This window comes from Gracilinanus agilis, chromosome 1, assembly GCF_016433145.1.
Source record: "Gracilinanus agilis isolate LMUSP501 chromosome 1, AgileGrace, whole genome shotgun sequence".
Lineage (NCBI taxonomy): Eukaryota > Metazoa > Chordata > Mammalia > Didelphimorphia > Didelphidae > Gracilinanus > Gracilinanus agilis.
In genome coordinates, this window is record NC_058130.1 from 178,157,322 (window position 1) to 178,176,160 (window position 18,839).

At 35.4% G+C, this 18,839-nt stretch overlaps 1 protein-coding gene across 1 annotated transcript in view; it reads left to right on the forward strand.

The window, feature by feature from the left end:
• Positions 1–17,862, forward strand: part of ATF7IP2 (activating transcription factor 7 interacting protein 2) — a 57,849-nt gene extending 39,987 nt beyond the window's left edge. Inside the window, exons 8-10 of the mRNA XM_044657315.1 lie at positions 7,753–7,828; positions 12,730–12,824; positions 17,081–17,862. Coding sequence (XP_044513250.1) covers positions 7,753–7,828; positions 12,730–12,824; positions 17,081–17,515 — 606 coding nt within the window. The 3' untranslated portion in view covers positions 17,516–17,862. The remainder of the gene's footprint in view (positions 1–7,752; positions 7,829–12,729; positions 12,825–17,080) is intronic.
• The last annotated feature ends 977 nt before the right edge of the window (positions 17,863–18,839 follow it).

The window sequence follows — 18,839 nt, forward strand, 5'->3', positions numbered from 1 at the left end:
GATCCATAAACCAGCTCTAGTCACACCATAAAGGGAGCTAAGCAACTTGTCTATAATCACATAGCTTCGTGAATTAAGGGGTATATTTGGAGTCAAAAAGGCCTAGGCTCAAGTTATGCCTCTTGACATATGTTAGCTATTTAAAAATAGACAAGCTCAGTGGATTGAGAGCCAGGCCCAGAGATGGGAAGTCCTAGGTTCAAATCTGGCCTCAGACACTTCCTAGCTGTGTGACCCTGGGCAATTCACTTAACCCCCATTGCCTAGCCCTTACTGTTCTTCTGCCTTGGAACTTTTATGGGTAAATATTAAACACTGAGTTCACTGGGGTTTAGGGAAAAGGGAAAAGGAAGTCTGCTTGGGCAAGGGAATAACTGACTAAGAACAAATACCAATGGGGAATCACCTTTACACCCACAAACACAGGACTTGGGAAAATGACTAACAACTATATGGAAGAATGGCAGTTAAATCAGTTAGGCAGTGAGCCAGACTCCAGTCAGCTGGGGAATTACAATAAAACCTTATATAACTTAACTAAGGTACTTCTAGGGTTAAGGAAAACAGACAAGAAGAAGACAAGAGACAATAATTTATTAAAGTAAAGAGATTAAGGAGATGGGTAAACTGGGATTTCCTTAATGGGGGTTAACTGTGGATCAGAAACAAGGGAAATGAATCACTACTCTAAAACTCTAACATTAACTAGATCCAAACAGGATGGGATCTCACTCCTTGTGTCCTTGTCCCTCCAGCAGTCCTAAGGTCCCAGATGAAAACCAGCCAGTAAGTCCAACCAAGAGCTGTCCACACTTAGAAGTCCACCTTCCAAACTGCAAACCACACTCCAAGCCTCACAGTAGATGGGATGGTATTTTAGGAGTACAGACACAGGCAACCAACAGACTCACCTAAAGAGTTCCAAGGCTCCCAGAATGTTCCGCTCATCCATCCTGCTTTACACAACTTTTCTCTATCTATACTTAAAAATGCTATTTCCTTATTACAAAACCAATACACAGTATTGATTCCAAGACGGAAGGTTTGGGTTAAAAATAATAATGAAAATAGATAAGACAGCCTCTCAGTGCCCCCTGGCAGATCTAAGATTAAATTACAGTTTTGTGATTTGTATCAGTGGTGGTTGTTTCCATACTAGGAGTTCTCCACAATGGTGAAATCATAGCCCCAGGTTAAAAAACAATTTTAATTGTCCCTTGATGAAAGAGAAAATGTCTAACCTATCACACTAAATGTTACTCCAGTGTCCAGAGCAACCTCAGCATGGCTTGATAACCGTCAGCCAGAGGACCTGGTAGTAAATTAATGGAGATTCCACCCACACGGCCTCCTCTAAGACGGGAAGGTTTCTCTGGACCTAATCTCTCCAGAAGCCAGTAAAGGAGGGTCAGCTACTCACTCATCCAAGATGAACTCCAAAGGAGAAGATCCAGAAGTAGTCTTACCAGAAGCAGTTCAAGAGCCAAAGTGCCAGTCTTAAGTCCCAAGCAGAAGACCCCTTCCACAGGAAGTTCAGGCCTTTTTATAATCATTTTTCCATTTCACTTCCTGTCCCTTCCTCTACTTTATGGGGACCAATTGCAGTCTATTAATTTGCTTAGCATTGCCCAGGGGGTGGTCAGTCACCTCTGGGGTTGTCACCCACCTTAATAAGTGACTTCGGAACTCCCCCTTACATAGCATTAAGTAGGGGTGTTAAAATTTTTGGTTGATTAATTTAAAAATAGGGAAGGGGAGAATTAATCCTATTTTCATACACACACACACACACACACACACCCCCATGGGGATTCATATATATGGTTTTAATGGCCCTTGTTTCTATTAGATTTTGACACTTAGTCTAAGGGGTAACATCAAAGACAGCGAATACAAGTCCCATATTCTGAGTAGTAGACATACTTGATCAATACAGTTTCACCATATTCAGTCTCTTTTTAAAATAGCTTTTGATACATTAGTCTTTGTAATGATTGGATTAGTTCACAGCTCCAACAAGAGTGCAATAGTGTAGCTATTCTTCCACATCCCATCTGACATTTGTCATTTTGTTTTTGTCATTTTAGCTGTGATGAGCATGAAGTGATATCACAAAGTTGTTTTTGGTTTGCATATCTCTAATTAGTAGTGATTTAGAGCATCTTTTTAATAAACCTATATATGAGTTTTATTTCTTCATCTGAAAATTATCTGTTCATATATTTTGCCCATTTATTAATTAGGATATGACTCTTCTTACAAATTTGACAAAATTCTCTACATATTTTAGATATAAGGCCCTCAAGAGGCTGTCTATCAAAATTTTCCCCCAATTTTCTGCTTTCCTTCTAATCTTGGCAGCAACTGCTTTATTTATACAAAAACTTTCAATTTAATATACTCAGAATTATCCATTTTACATTTTAAAATGCTCTGTCTCTTGTTGACTAATTATAAATCTGATGGGTAGTATGTTCCCTGTTGTTCTGATTTACTGATATCTCCTTTTATGTCATTTGGATCATGTATCCATTTTGATCGTATTATAATGAATGGTGTAAGATATTGGTCTGTATCTAGTTTCTGCCAAACTAACTTCTAGTTGTCCCAGAAAAATTGACCAAATAGTGATTTTTTTATCCCCAAAACATGGATTTGTGTTTTTGTCAAATACAAGGATTACTCTAATATTTTATTGCTATTTGTTGTATGTCTGTTCTGTTCCAGTGATCTGCCTTTCTTTTTCTTAGCCATTTTCAGATAGTTTCAATAATTACTGCTTTATAATACAATTTAAAATCTCATGCTACTAAACTTCCTTCTTTTCCTTTTAAAAAAAATAATTTTTGTGATATTCTTGATCTTTTGCTTTTTCAAATGAATTTTGTTGTAATTTTTTCCTAATTTTTGAAGGGATGGCATTGAATAAGTAGATTAATTTAGGTAGGATTCCCATTTTAATATTGGCTCTGCCCATCCAGAAACAATATTTCCAATTATTCAAATCTGACTTTATTTAAAATGTTTTATAATTATCTTCATGTAGTTTCTGGGAGGTTTTTTTTGGCAGCTGTTCTCCTGTATTTGATAGGTATTTTATTCTGTCTATGGATATTTTAAAAGGAGTATCTCTTTTTATCTAATTACGGGATTTTGTGAAATGTTAATGTTTTATGTGGGTTTATTTTATATATTGCTACTTTGCTAAAATTATTAAATCTCTAGAATTTTCTACATATGCTATCATGTCTTCTACAGAGTTTTATTACTTCTTTGCCCATTCTGATTCTTTTTCTTCTCTTACTTCTATTGCTAATATTATGTTAATAAAAATTGGTCATAATAAGTACGACTTACTCCTGATCTTAATGGGAAGACTTCTAGCCTCTCCACATTACAAATAATATTTATGGTTTTAGGCATATGTTTCCTATCGTTTTAAGAAAAAATCAATTTATACCTATGCTTTCCGGTGTTTTTATTAATAGGAATTAATATTGTATATCAAATGCTTTTTCTGCATCTTTTAATATAATTATGTGGTTTTTACTACTTTTCTTATTCATATTATCAATTATGTTGGTGTTTTCCTTATATTAAACCTATAATGGTGAACCTTGCACTCTGCGGCCTGTGAGCCACCCTACCTTCCGCGTTCTCTCATTGGGCTGCTGGGCAGAAGGACTAGGGGAGGATGTGAAAAAATGTCCTCAGGCACAATGGAGGGGGGAGGGGAGCAGCTCCCCCCAGTCCCTCTGCCTTTCTAGTAACCAACTTGGGGGCAGGGTTGACCAGTGCCATACATTTGCTATCACTGTATTAAACCATCCCTGCATTCCTGGTATAAATCTTGTTTGATCATAATGCGTTATCTTTGTGACTTATTATTGCAGTCTCCTAGCTAGTATTTTGTTTAGGATTTTTGCATCCATATTCATTAATGAAATTGACCTATAATTTTCTTTCTCTGTTTTTACACTTCTGGTTAGGTATCCGAATCATATTTTTTCCATAAAAGGAGTTTGGTATTTACCTATTCTTTCAAATTTTTTAATACTGGAATTAGTTGATCTTTAAATGTTTAGTAGAATACACTAGTAAATCTATCTGATCCTGGTGCATTTTTCTTAGAAAGTTTATTCATGGTTTGTTCAATTTCTTTTTTTTTTTTTCTAAAATAGATTTATTTAGGTATTTTGCTCTTACGGTCTAGGCAGTTGATTTTTTTGTAAGTATTCTTCTGTTTGTTTACATATAATTGAACAAAATAACTCCTAATAACTGCTATAATTTTATCTTCATTGGTGGTATATTCACCCATATATATCATCTTTAATGCTAGTGATTTTGTTTTTTTCTCTCTTATCAGATTAACCAATAGTTTATCAATTTGGTTGATTTTTTTTTTCATAAAACCAGTTCCTAGATTTATTAATTCAGTGGTTTTCTACATTTAGTTTTTTATCTTACCTTTAATTTTTAGAAATTCTAATTTGGTGTTTAGTTGGGAACTTATTTAAAATGTGTTCTTTTTCTAGCTTTTTTTAGTGCATTCCCAATTCATTGATCTGTTCTTTCTCTATTTTTAGTAATACATGCATTTAGAAAAATAAATTTTCCTCTTATTACTGCTCTTGTATATCTCTTAGGTTTTGGTATGTTGTCTCATCATTCTCTTTAATGAAATTATTTATTGTTTTAATAATTTGTTCCTTAATCCACTCATTCTTTAAGATTATTATTGCTACCCCTGCTTTTTTTAATGCATTCTGGATGTCCCTCCTCGTCCCTCCCCCCTTACCTTTTAGTTCTTATTCTTTCCATTCCTTCCTTATCTTCCCAACCATGACCTTATATTTCTTGATGTGTTCAATTCCAAAAATCTCTCCCTTAGGGGAAAGTAAGAGCATGAATCATGTAACCATGTTAACTTCTCTAAAAAATAAATATTAAAATTAAAAAAAAAAACTCCCTTATCCTAAGAGACCTTTTCTTATCCCCTCACCTTACCCTCATATTTTTTGATATGTATTCACTTCTCATCCCTTGCCCTCCTTTCTCTTAATTTACCCTTTCTTGTCTTAGTCGCTCTTATCCTATCCCCTTTCCTACCTGTTATGTTTCTCTGTATGCTAAGAAGATTTTTGATGAGAATAGGGTTCTTTTACTACCAGAATTTGATCCCCTCCCCCCCCTTTTCTGTGGCAGTTTTTCCGTTCATTCTTATTTTATATGAAATAGTTGTCACTTTACTTCTTCATCATCAATTTTATTATTATTTTAGTTCTTTTCATTGCATTCACCTCTACCTCAAGTCTTTTACCTATATGTGCTGTTTCAGAGTATCCAAGTAATAATGTCATTTTTTTTTAAACCCTTACCTTTTGCCTTGGAGTCAATACTATGTATTGGCTCCAAGGCAGGGCAGTGGTAAGGGTAGGCAATGGGGGTCAAGTGACTTGCCCAGGGTCACACAGCTGAGGCCAGATTTGAACCTAGGACTCCTCATCTGAGCTACCGAGCTGCCTCCAATAATGTCATTCTTAAGGGTTATAGATTCCGTTTTCCCATATGTGAATTAAACAGTTTGACTTTTTGGGTCACGTGATTGGTCTTTTACCATTACCTTGGGCCCCCAAAGTCCCTTGCTGGTTAGCAGTTATCAATTTCCCGGTACGCCATTGTGGTATCCATTCCTAAAAACCTTAGCTGTGGGCCATTCAGGGTCTCTGGGGTAGAGGCCCAGGGCCCTCAGCCTGCAGATTCTACTGGTATCCTATTAGATGCAAACTCTGGGCCTGCCCCTAGGGGCTGCTTTGGTGCCATCCTGCTGCTAGGGCCCACTGTAGTGGGACTAAGGCCGGGGAAATCGGAAACTTTACTCTCTAGTTACCCCTGTCTTGTTCAGCTTCACTCCTGACTCCTGTCTGTTTTTGTCACTTTTAGCATTGGTTCTGTGCAGTTATGTTTGATTGATTGTTTGTTTGGAGGGGGCGGGGAGTAATTAGGAAAGTGAAGAAGCTTTATGGTCCACTCTGCCATCTTTCCCACTTTTAGTATTAGTATCACCAAAATTTCCCCTCCCTCCATCTCAGAGAACCATTTCATATAATAATATTTTTAAGGGAAAAAAAGGAAGAAAAAATTGATCAATGCATTGAAAAAAGTATCAAAGTATATGCAATGTAACATACTTCCCAGAAAATGAAGTGAACTTCCCAGATCTGTTGTGGAGTGGAGTGATGATGTCTTCTTGGATCTCTTTGGGGCCTTGTTTGTTCTTTGTAGTTTAGTAACATGCACTTTTGATTGTTTTGTGGTGGCTCTTTCCATTTACATTATTATAGTCGTGTTTTTCATCTCTGCCTTTACTATGCAGCAGTTTGTTTAAATCCTTTTATGACTTTCAATTTTCCATGTTCAGCATATTCATCATTTATTTTATATATTAATGCACAATTTGTTTAGTCATTCCCCAGTTCAATAGGCATCTTTATTGTTTCTAACTAGCCATTTCCCCAATAGATCAGTATCTACTTTGTTGCCAGTTCTTTGCTGTCAAAACAGTGCCATTAATATTTTTTTATATATGTGGAATTTCTTATCAATGACCTCCATTGGATATATGCCTCATAGTTAAATATCTGAGTCAGAAGGTATAGACTTTTCTATTCACTTTATTTGTGTAATTTCACATTAAACCATTAAAAATGGTTTTACTGTTTCACAATTATACCTAAAATACATTGATATCCTCCCATGACTTCTCCACCATGTTTCCACACTGTGTCATCTTTATCAAATTGGTTGTTTCATAGTTTGCGGTTCTTTCAAGAACTATTTGTTCATATCCTTTGATTATTTATTCATTTATTTATTTATTAGGGAATATCTTTTGGTATCTCTGTGTATGCTTTATATCTATACATGCATACACAGAATGTATATCTAAATATATATACACACAAACATATTCATACCCTACATCTATCTGTTGCTTTTGTATCCTGGATACTAAATGCTTGACTGAAAATTTCAATGCAAAGATTTTTTTTCCCATTCCACTACTTCCCTTCTTATCTTTGATATGTGTGGGGAAACATTGTAATAGTCTCACCCTGCACAGCTTAAAACTAGAAGAATCAGCAGTGTGGAAAACCTTGTTTCCACATAGAAATTGTGCACCTTATTTGGAGAGTACCTCTTTGTTAATATGTAGAGAATAATAAGCTTCATTTCCCCATCTTCCCTGTAATTTGAGCTCAGATCTTAATGTGTGCCTATAAAAGCTCTGGGGATTTGGCCCCCTTTTTCAGATCTCCCCTCTGTTGGATGACTTAATTTTTTTCTTGAAATATTCTTAGCTTATAATTAATTTTTTTTTAAATCCTTACCTTCATCCATCTTAGAGTTAATACTAAATGCCAGTTCCAAGGCAGAAGATCAATAAGGTCAGGGTTATATAGTTAGGAATTATCTGGTGTCAAATTTGAACCTAGGACCCTCTCATCGCTTAACCTATCTCTTAATTCACTGAACCACCTAACTGCTCCCCACCCCATAATTCATTTTCAACCAAGAAAAGCAGTGATCACCAGAACTGAATCAAACTCAGTACCTGGTAAGTAGAAGCAGGACCTGAGGTGTAATATAAGTGGTGTAATATAAATTTTGTTAGATAATTGCTTGTTTCCTGTGCAGCAAGTCAGTTTCATGATAGCAACAAAAGCATTATTGTGTAATCATTTTTAGGCTTCAGGGGGAAAAATAAAACTTGATGATTTTGTGATTGACCTGACAGAAGAGGCCAACTTCAATTGTAAAACAGGTAAGGAATTAATTTTTTATACATACACACAGATAAGGAGAGGGGTAAAACCTTTAAGATGCTTTTTACCTAATAATTTAGCTGTCTTATATAGCTGCTGTGTTTAGAAGAAGCCAAGAAATATCAATTTACCCAGCTACTTTATTGAAGGAACTGGGATTGCCATAGATCCATCGGGAGGGTGGGGGTGGAGAGGGACTTTAAATCAGCTTTTAAAACCATTTATTATGTGCTTCTTTTGGGTAGGGCACTATTTTAGGTGCCAGGGATATAAAGAAGGGTCATGACAGTCCTTTCCTTCAAAGATGCTCAAATAGAGGGAATGAGATACAAACACAAGTAACAATTATTCAGTTACCTAAGTAAGGTGCAACCAAGTGCTAGTCTGAATTCAAGGGTCCAGATCCTGCTATGTGTGGCTATCTAGTGGTTTAAAGCTTCCCTCCTTTTTTGCTTGGCAAAAAAGAAGTGTGATTCTTCTTCTGATGGTTTTTCATATACTTAAAAGACATAGCTATTATGCTCACCTGAAGTTTTCTTTTCTTCAAGAAAAACACTCCTGGTTCCTTCAAAACTCTTTTAGCTAAGTCCTCCACCATTCTCTGTTCTTCCTTCTAGTTGACTTGTCCCAATTTCACAATAAGAAGATGCTTCAGATTTGCTTTGACCATGACAGAGTACAGTAGAAACTCTTCTCAAAAGTCAAAGTTTGGCTTTTGTGGAGCTATATGACATAATTGATTCATATTGAGCATATACACTAGAATTCTACAGCTTTTTTTTAATAGCAATCTCATGGGAATTAGCCATGTTCCCCACTATCCCGTATTTGTGCAATTGTTTTTTTTTTTCATCAAGCAGAGGACTTTATATTTAAAGAAACAAAAAGTTTGTATTCTTCTGAAACCTAGATTCTACATTTAAGCAGCAACAAAAAACAAAACTAAACAAACGCAAAAATTTAAAAGATATTCACAATTTTATTCATTAAAATTTTAGTAGCAAAAAAAAAGGCAAAAATTTATAAAGAAGAGGTTTTTTTTTTAGTTGCCACTTCTGTTCATTCCCGGAGAACTTGTTGAAGCTTCAGTTCTAAGTCTGGCTTGGGCCAAAAAAATTGGAGAGTTCTTTACCTTACCAAGAAAAATTTATGAGGAAAACAAGGGTAAGATAATATGGTCTTGGAACCATTCATTCTTCTGGAGCATGTTCCCTTGTGTTTTCATGGTTTTCCCTATAGTTGTACTAGTTGGGTTATTGTTGCATTTGACCTCATTTTGATCTTTCATGTGCAGATAGATGGTAGACAAGGAAACAAGATGCTACTGGGGGCAGCTATGCTCCACAAAATTAGTAAGCTGTGAAATTTTTTTGCTCGGTTTAAGGGAGTCCACAACAAAAAACTTAAGGATCTTTTTGCCTTTGGAATTTACAAACACATTAATGGAAATACTGATCACTTGGTAACAATATTTAGAAATCGAACAGTTAATAAGCAGATCACTCAAGAAAAACCTACTTGGGAAGAACACTTGAATAATAATAGCATTTTCATAGTGCTTTAAGGTTTATGAAGCACTTTACAAATATCTCATTTTGTCCTTACAAAAGCCCCCACTTTTGTAAACTGAGGCTGAGGGAGGTTAAGTGATTTGCCTAAGTAAAGCAGATAGTATCTGAAGATGGATTTGAACCTACATTTTATGGCTCCAAGTTCTCCTCTATTCTCTACTCTGCCTAACTACTTCAGAAATATGGAATCAATTAAGCATACATCTTCAAACTATTTCCACTTCATATGACAGCTTCTTGATAATTCAGAATATTAGAATAAGTACTTTAATTATTTAAATTTTATGTTTTTGAATAATTATATGCTCTTTTGTCATGATGACATTTTTTCTTTAAGCACATTCATTTATATTTGCTTGGGGTTTTTTTTTTTTTTTTTTTTAGATTTTTTTAAAAATTTTTATTGCCATTAAACAGCATTTCCAAACAAAAACAAAATATGCAAACAAAAAATTGGGCTAGCTTTATACCATTAGCATAAAATTCTAAACTTTCATTCAAAACATTTGTCATGCTATTTGAACTTCTCTTCCCTTGTGTGAATTTACAAATATTGCAATGGCCATTAAGAGATTATTGCTAAACCAACACTCTCATGAACCTTATTTCTCCTCCAAAACTGTCAAAAAATATAGGTCTATTTATTCATCCTGAGAGTCCATCTCTTCTGTCTCAAAACTTGGTTGTCCATTTTTTTTTCATTATTTTCAGCATTGTTTCTCTTTATTGTTGTATCAATTTAAATTCTTGATTCTGCCCATTTCACTCAGCATCAGTTCACAATACCAGGATTCTTACTAGATTTCTCTGGACTCCTGTGTTTCTATTCCAAACTTCATACTCAGTTCTGGTCTTTCCATCAAAAATGCCTGAAAATCTTCTACTGTATCAAATTTCCACTTTTTCCCCATACACGATTATGCTCAGTTTTGAAGGATAAATTATTCTAGGTTGTAAACCCATATCTTTTGCCTTTCTAAATATTATATTCCAAGATTTCCTCTCATTTACTGTTGAAGCTGCAAAGTCTTGTGTGATTCTAATTGTAAATCCTTGGTATTTGAACCATTTCATTCTTGATTCTTGTAATATTTTCTCCTTGATATGTGAATTCTGAAGCTTAACTATGACATTCCTGGGAGTTTTCATTTGGAGATTTCTTATAGGAGGTGATCTATGAATTCTCTCAATTTTCACTCTGCCTTCCGGTCCTAATAAATCTGGGCAGTTTTCATTCATGATTTCTTGAAATACAGTATCCAAGCTTTTTACTATATCGGTGTTTTCAGGGAGCCCGATAATTTTAATATTATCTCTTCTTGACCAGTTTTCCAAATCAGTTGTTTTTGTTACCAGATATCTTACATTTTTTCTTCCAGTTTTTCAATCTTTTGATTTTGTTCCAATATTTCTTGCTGTCTTGAAGAGTCATTGACTTCTGTTTGATCTATTCTTGCTTGCAAGAACCTCTACTTTTGGGGCAAGGTCTTCCACAAGCTCTTCTAACCTATTTATTCTACTTCCAATTCTTTCCTCCATGACTCTTATTTCACTTTTTATCTCTTCCTTCATTTGTTCTAAGAATTGATGAAATTCTTCTGGAAAATCTATTTTTTCCTTTAAGTTTCTAGGTAGAGTTGGTAGAGACTTGCTGATTCCTTCATCTTGAGGATCACTGGATTTGATACTGGTTGTTATTTTCATCTTTAAATTATTCATCTCTCCAGATTTAGTTCCTGACATGGGATTTTTCCCTTTAAATGTGTCCCAGGAGCTATGTCCTGGAAGTTCTTGACTATTTCTGTAGGGTCTTATCTTGGACCCCATGTGTTTTGGCACTGACATCCTAAGATTAGGCCTCTTTGGATATTTAAAAGTTCAGAACTGGATCTACAGGATCTAGTTTCAGGAACCTCAAGAGCTCCTGGTACTGGGCTATACAGTTTTGATAGCTGTGCACAGCTACTATTCTTAGCACTATAGAACTTCCTAGCTCTCTTCCTAGCTTTTGCAAAGGAAAAAAAGTCTCTTGATGCTTTCCTTTTGCAGCCTACAGCTTACTTATACTCCTTACTCTTTGATTAGACTAGGAGATGTAGATATTGGGTTTTATTATCAGTCCCTCCCCTGCCTCTTCTGTTGCCTGGCAGACTTGTGCCGTTTTGAGGTGCAAGAAGTCTCTCACTGACTTATCATTTCTCAATGGATTTTAGTGATATCAGGACATCAAGGTTAGGAGTATATACATGGTAAAGACTTCAGGGTTTCTTGGAGTAGATAGTCTTCTGGAAATGTTCAAGAAAGAATTCTTGTCCAGAAATGAGTTGACTTAGATGACCTCTTCGAACTATGATTCACCAGCTAGACTTGAAGAATTTGCCCTTTCTTGGATATGGCCCAGCCAACTTTGGAGTCCAATTCCTCAACTACCAATTGGAAGCTCCAGGAATAAGAGATCCCTTAAGAATGTGGAATCAGAATTATTCCCCCAAACACCCTTGCAACTGGAAGCCTACAAGGAACTCCCAGACTGACTGGGTTTTTTTTTTAAGTGCAGGATATTCTTTTTTTTTTTTTTTTTTTTAAGGTTTTCAGGTTTTTGTTTTGTTTTGTTTTTTCACTCAACACACTAACATTAAAATATAAATCAAGGATCCTTAGCATTTCATCTCTTGTTATTTCTTATTTGGTCTTCTGGCCTTTCCTCTACCTTGTATGTACATTATTGTCAAATTAATTTTAAATAAACATCCCTCTTTATCATTTAGTATCTCTGCATAAGAAACTATGCTGACCATTGCTTACTGCAATATGTTCAAGCCCTTGATTCATAGACCATGATCAACTAGATCTAGCTTATCTATTCAACCTTTTCTGCTCCCCATCATGAACCTGTTTCATAATGCCAGTCTTCTTTCCAAAAAGAGGTACCTGTTTCAACCACTCCTCTCTGCCACATACACATTCATACACCCTATTCAACAAAGTTTCACTTATTCTGTAAAATAGCTTTATTCCATTTGTTTGTCATTTTTGGCATACGGTTCTTTTCCAGTATAACATTGGAACTTTCTCAAGGGCACAGATTTTGATGTCATCCTGTAATGCTTCTAGCACAGTGCTAGGGCTACTCTAATAAGGAAAATTTTAAATCCTTCCAAAGAAAATATATCTTGAATAATTTTAAATTTCTTCTGTTTTATTTGTTCTTAAATTCTTATATACAACTTAATTTCTATGAGATTTATTACAATAGAGGCTTTACCTTCAGAAGGATTATGTTGCTAATTACTACAAGTATGATTATACCACTGAAACTATATTTTCAGCATCTTTGGTGCAAGTCCTGGAATTGCCTGTGGCCACCAATGAAAACTTAAAGGAGAAGAAGCAAAAGAAGCAACTGATACAAGATTCAGCACAGGTACTAGTTAAAAAGTATCTAGTCAATATAAATTTTTAAAATTCAGTAAAGTAATTAGACATTTATAGAATTAATACTGAGTAGAATACTGGAGAGAAAATCTAATTCAGAAGTTTTGTAAGATTTTGATACATGGACTAAGTATGAAATGGTTGCCACAAAGGAAAGTGAGAAAGAATAGCTAAACACTGGATACAGGAAAACATATAAACTGATACAAAGTGAATTATGAGCTAGTCAAGGATTTGAATCTTAGTCCTTGAGGCAGTTTTTGAAAAACTGAAATGCATATTGTTTTTCTTTGTGCATCACACCAAGTGTCTTGAATAGAGTTAAGTATTTATTCACTCCATGTTCACTGAAAAGCTACACAGCTATGAGACCCTTGAGCAGAAATACTTAATAACCCTTCAGCTTTAAATCCTGCTTCTGTGCCTTTCCAGCCAGTGAGTGGACTTGGTGGTCTCTGACTAAGATTGAGACAAAAAAGAACCTATTACTGATTGGGGAAGTGCTCTACCTCTTCTCATGTTTTTGTTGTTGTTGTTGCAATTATGAAAGAATATTTATTAAATGCTTACTATCTGTCAAGCACTATACTAAGTAATGAGGGTACAAATAATTTTTAAATTAAAAAATATTTTTCAATAAAACCCTTATCTTCCATCTTAGAATCAATACTGGGTATTGGTTCTAGGGCAGAAGAGTGGTAAGGGCTAGGCAGTGGGGGTTAAGTGGCTTGCCCAGGGTCCCACAGGTAGTGTCTGAGGCCAGATTTGAACCCAGGAACACTACTCCCACTCCCACCCCTATCTCTGGGCCTGACTCTCAATCCACTGAGCCACTCAGCTTGCTCCCAAATTTTTTTTTTTATTTTTAAGAAAGATGATTCTTGCCTCAAAGAGTTCTCATCCTTATCAGGAAAAACAACCTAGGAGAATAGTAGCAAGGGAGAAGTGTTTTTGTTCTGGAGAGCTGGAAGGTGATAGGGAATTAGGTATGTGGCCATGGGTGGTCTAAGATGCTTTGGGTAAATAGCTGCATGGGATATGGAATGGACACGTGGTCTTGATGTCTAATACCAGCCTGTGGATAAAGTAGGCTGAGATGGGCTAGTTTGTACTCAAGTCACCAGTGGCCTGAGCTGGGCACTACAACAGGTGCTCCAAAGTTATACAGATTAATTTCCCAAAGGCCTCAGTCCTGGATTCTGAAGAGCCAGGCCTTAGGAGCACTGTATCCAGAATGGGAAGGAGCAGCTGGGCAACAACAAACAGTGATAGAACCTGGGTAGATGGCTAAGGGAAATGTGAACCTCATGCTTGGTGTATTTAAGTTTTATGATCAAAGGGGAAGCTTCATTGTACAACTCTAGTCTAGAGGAGCCTTACAAATGTTTTATACCTTTGAGCCCTCCTCTGTCACTGCTAACACACTGGTAACAAAAGAAATTAAATGAGATTCTGTTTGCTTGCCTCTGGTAAGTAAGCAAACCTAAGGCTGCCTATTAGGGAATTATGTGAGGAAGGCAGATGTTTCTGTTTGAGTGGATTATCATGTTCTATGTCCAATAAGTTTTCAAGTCAGTTCAATATGTAGCATTCATTCTCCTGCCCCCCCCCATGAATTATATTTTTTTTATGATTTATGAATTATATCTTTTATGATGAATTTCAGTAGGAAATGGAATTCATTTTGTAGAAGGACACCTTACATTTACTTTTTTTTAACCCTTTATTTCTTAGTGACAACTCTACAATAGAAGGACAAGGGCTAGACAAATAGAGTTAAGTGACTTGCCCACAGTCATACAACTTAGAAGTGTGTCAGATCAGATTTGAACACAGTTCCTCCTGACTCCCGGTCTGGTGCTCTATACACGGTGTTACCTAGTTGCCGTTCACATTCACTTTTGCTGGAAGAAGTTGATTCAGTAGAACAAATATATTGACATTCTTGAAAACAGCATGGCTTCACTTGCTGTGCAAACTAAGATGTATTTCCAGAGATGGGACTTGTTGATGAGGCAGAAGTGATCTATAAAGCAGTCATATCCCTATTCCTATCCCAACCTGACATCTGTGTATTTCTGTCCACCTTTGGGCCATAAAATAGGTTAGAAAATCCTGATTGATCATATGCATTGGGAATTCATTCAGGTCACTCTGCCAAGAATATCAGAGTCATTCTAAATCATGACTATAATATGAAGCTATCATACTAGAAAGCAGCTAGAAAAGAAGTACATCCTAATGTATTAGAAAGGAAATGGTAGCCAGGGTTTCAGATGCTTCTATGGTTCTGGCTTATTTTGCATCTTTAGACTTGACATTTCATTTTATAGATCTTAGTTATTTAGATCATTTGTAAAATGAAAGTATTGGAATAAAAGATCTTTTAAGATTTCCTGCAAGCTCAAAGATTGTACTTGTGGTCTTATCATTTCTTCTCTTAATAGAAAGCTAAAAGGAGTCTTATAATATTTTCAAAGATAATTGTGCTTTGTTTTGAAACTGAATGAAGGGAGCAGTTAGGTGGCTCAATGGATTGAGAGTCAAGCCTAGAAGAGGGAAGGTCCTGGGTTTAAATGTGGTCTCATCACTTCCCAGCTTTGTGGCCCTGGGCAAGTCACTTAACCCCCATTGCCTAACCCTTACTGCTCATCTGCCTTGGAACCAGTACATAGCATTGATTCTAAGGCTGAAGGTAAGGGTTTAGAAAAAGAAAAGAAATTGAATGAAGAAAAATTTTCAGTTTTGAAAAATAGAGATTGTTAAAAATCATGTAAATTTCCACTGTGATTGAAATTTAGTCTGATCAGTTCAGGTTAATTTATATTAATTTCTTTAAAGCAAGAAAGGAAAGTGGTAATCATCAAAACAGTCTGGTATTGACTAAAAAATAGAGTGCTGGGTCAGTGGAATAGATTAAGTACATAATACACAATAGTAAATGACGATGGTAATCTAGGGTTTGATAAACCCCAGATTCAAGCTTTTGGGACAAGAATTCACAATTTGACAAAAACTTCTGGGGAAACTCAAAAAGTTTGGCTGAAACTAGATATAGACTAATATCTCATAACATATATAGCAAGATATGGTCAAAATGGGTACATGAACTGAGTCAAATTTATAAGAATACAAGGTATTCCCCCAACCAAAAAATGGTCAAAGGATGTGAACAAGTAGTTTTCAAACAAAAACAACTCTGAGGTATCATCCTCATATATATTAGACTGGCTAATTTGACAGCAAAAGAAAAATGATAAATATTGGTGGGAATATGAGAAAATTTGGACACTGGATTCTGGAGAACAATTTGGAACTCTTTCCAAAAGGTTATAAAACTGTACATATCCTTTGAGACAGCAGTATCACTACGAGGTCTGTATCCCAAAGAGATCCAAAAAATGGGGGAAAGACCTATTTATACAAAAAATATGTATAGTCGTTCTTTTTTTTGGTGGCAAAGAATTGGAAATTGATGAAGCCCATCAGTTGAGGTGTGGCTGAATAAGTTAAAGTCTGTGATTATAATGGAATACTATTGTCCTGTAAGAAATGACAAGCAGGATGATTTCAGGAAAACCGAGAAAATTAACAGAAGTGATGAAAAGTGAATTGAGCAGAACTGGGAGAACATTATACACGCTAACAGGTGCTGTATTGTATGATGATCGACTGCAAATGACTTAAAGAGTTAGCTATTTTCGGCAGTACATTGAACCAAGATAATTTCAAAGGATTCATCATGAGGAAAAAAAAAACAAAAAACACTCTCCACCTCCAGAGAAAGAACTTGGAGTATGAATGCAGATCAAAGATGCTACTTTTCACTTTCTTTATTTTTTCATCTGTAGGGGCTTTTGGGGGGCGGGGCAAAGCAAGGATGGGGGGAAGGTTCTGTGTTTTCTTTCACAACATGACTAATATGGAAATATGTTTTGCATGATTGCTCATGTATAATGTGTATCAAATAGCTTACCATTTCATGGAAAGAATGGGAAGGGAGAAAGAATTTGGAACTCAGATTTTTTTTAATGAATGTTAGAAATAATTTTTACATGCAAGAGGGAAAAAATTAAAATATTTTAAAAAGACATTATTATAAAGACATCCCTGGAAAATAACAACCTTTTCCCTAAAATTGGAAAATTAAAAACTAAAAAATATTTCATATACATGTTCACAAGTTTCTTGTTTATATCACCTCTCCCCCACCAAATGCAACTTAACCTTTTTATATATTTTTAGGTCCTGGAATCACTTGAGCACCTTCCTTCATTACCAGACCCACCTCAAAATCCTGTACTCACAGGCTTCAATGACTCTCTTCCTCCCCAGAAGTTTGAGCTAAAACTGAAACGGGTTCTTAAGCCAAAAGGCATAGCATTAACATGGAACATTTCTCAAATTAATCCCAGGTGTGCCCCTGTGGAAAGCTATCACCTCTTCATTTGTCATGAAAACACTACAAGCAATAGCAAAACAGCTTGGAAGAAAATAGGGGAAATTAAAGCTTTACCCCTCCCGATGGCATGTACTTTATCTCAGTTCTTGTCTTCTAGCACATATTATTTTACTCTACAAGCAAAAGATATTTATGGAAGATATGGACCTTTCTGTGATATCAAGTATACCCATGGATTCTCTGAAGATACTAAAGAATCACAAGTCCTCCCTACATAAAAAATCTTTTATAAGAAGCTAGGCCATTTCATATCTGAGTTGTTCATTCTTACACATCAGTAGCCTTAAAAGTACATGTGAAATTTAACTGGCCAGTTCTTAATTGTGAACCTCTGTATGGAGAATTATCTTCTCCAGTACCTTGTAGAGCTCCGTCTATGGCTGATATTCAACAGGGCATCTTCTAAGAGGAGAAAATGGCACATGTGAAGTATATGTTAAAGAGAATGGTTTTCTACTTGTTAATAGCTTTTGGTGATATGTATATGTTGGAGTCACCTAACCCAGAAAAATGTTGTCATATAATTAAAAAAGTTTCCTATAATGTATTTCCATTAAAGTTTTCTTAAAATGCATTTATGTTACATTGAGTGCTACTTTTTTCTTTTATAAGCTGGATATGTGTTTTTTTCTGTTATAAATCATATTGGAAAATTGTCTGGAGGGATTTTGTAAATGAATGTAGTTTGGTACAATACAAATTATTAAACTTTGTGCTGTATGAACAGAATATAATGTATTTTCATAAGAGCTTTTTAAAAATAATTTTGTAACACCAAATTTATTCTTGCCTTTTCCTAAATTTGGTTCCGGATTTAGAATTCTAGGCTTATTTGGGCCCTAGCTTTAAATCTTAAAGACAATTATTTTTTCCCTGTAACCATTAAACAAGTACTATTCTGATTTTTTTAGCCACCGTGCAAGCCAAATGTGACTGAAAGCATGGTCCGCCACTACCCTAAAAGGTCATGGTTGTGAGCAGTAGGTCTTTGAGACCAATAAATTTGAGGAGGATCCTAAATACTTTGGTTTTTCTGAGAATTTAGAGTAAAATATGTGAATTATAAATAGTTGTTTCCACAAACATTACTAAGAGGAAATTTTACCATCTAGCTTTCATTATAATCTCCAGTAAAGATAATTTACCATTATTTTTTTCTAAACTTTATCAAGTAAATTGTGCCTTTACAAGAAATAGGGGCTTTGTTGGAGAAGGTAGACTTAAATAGAAACAATTCACATTTTTATGCCTTTGTATAGTTAAAAATAAGTTTTATTATTTATATTATTTCAATTAATCTTCACAAAATTATGGATAAATTAGTTCAGAATTTTTCATGTATGAAGAAAGGGCCTGGTGAGGTGAGGTGACTTGCCCTAGGAGCAGAGCTCCTGAGTTTAACCATTAAAAATTCTGAGAGACTTGCTTCTGTATAAAAATATTAATTTATGGGGGCAGCTGGGTAGCTCAGTGGATTGAGAGCCAGGCCTAGAGACGGGAGGTCCTAGGTTCAAATATGGCCTCAGACACTTCCCACCTGTG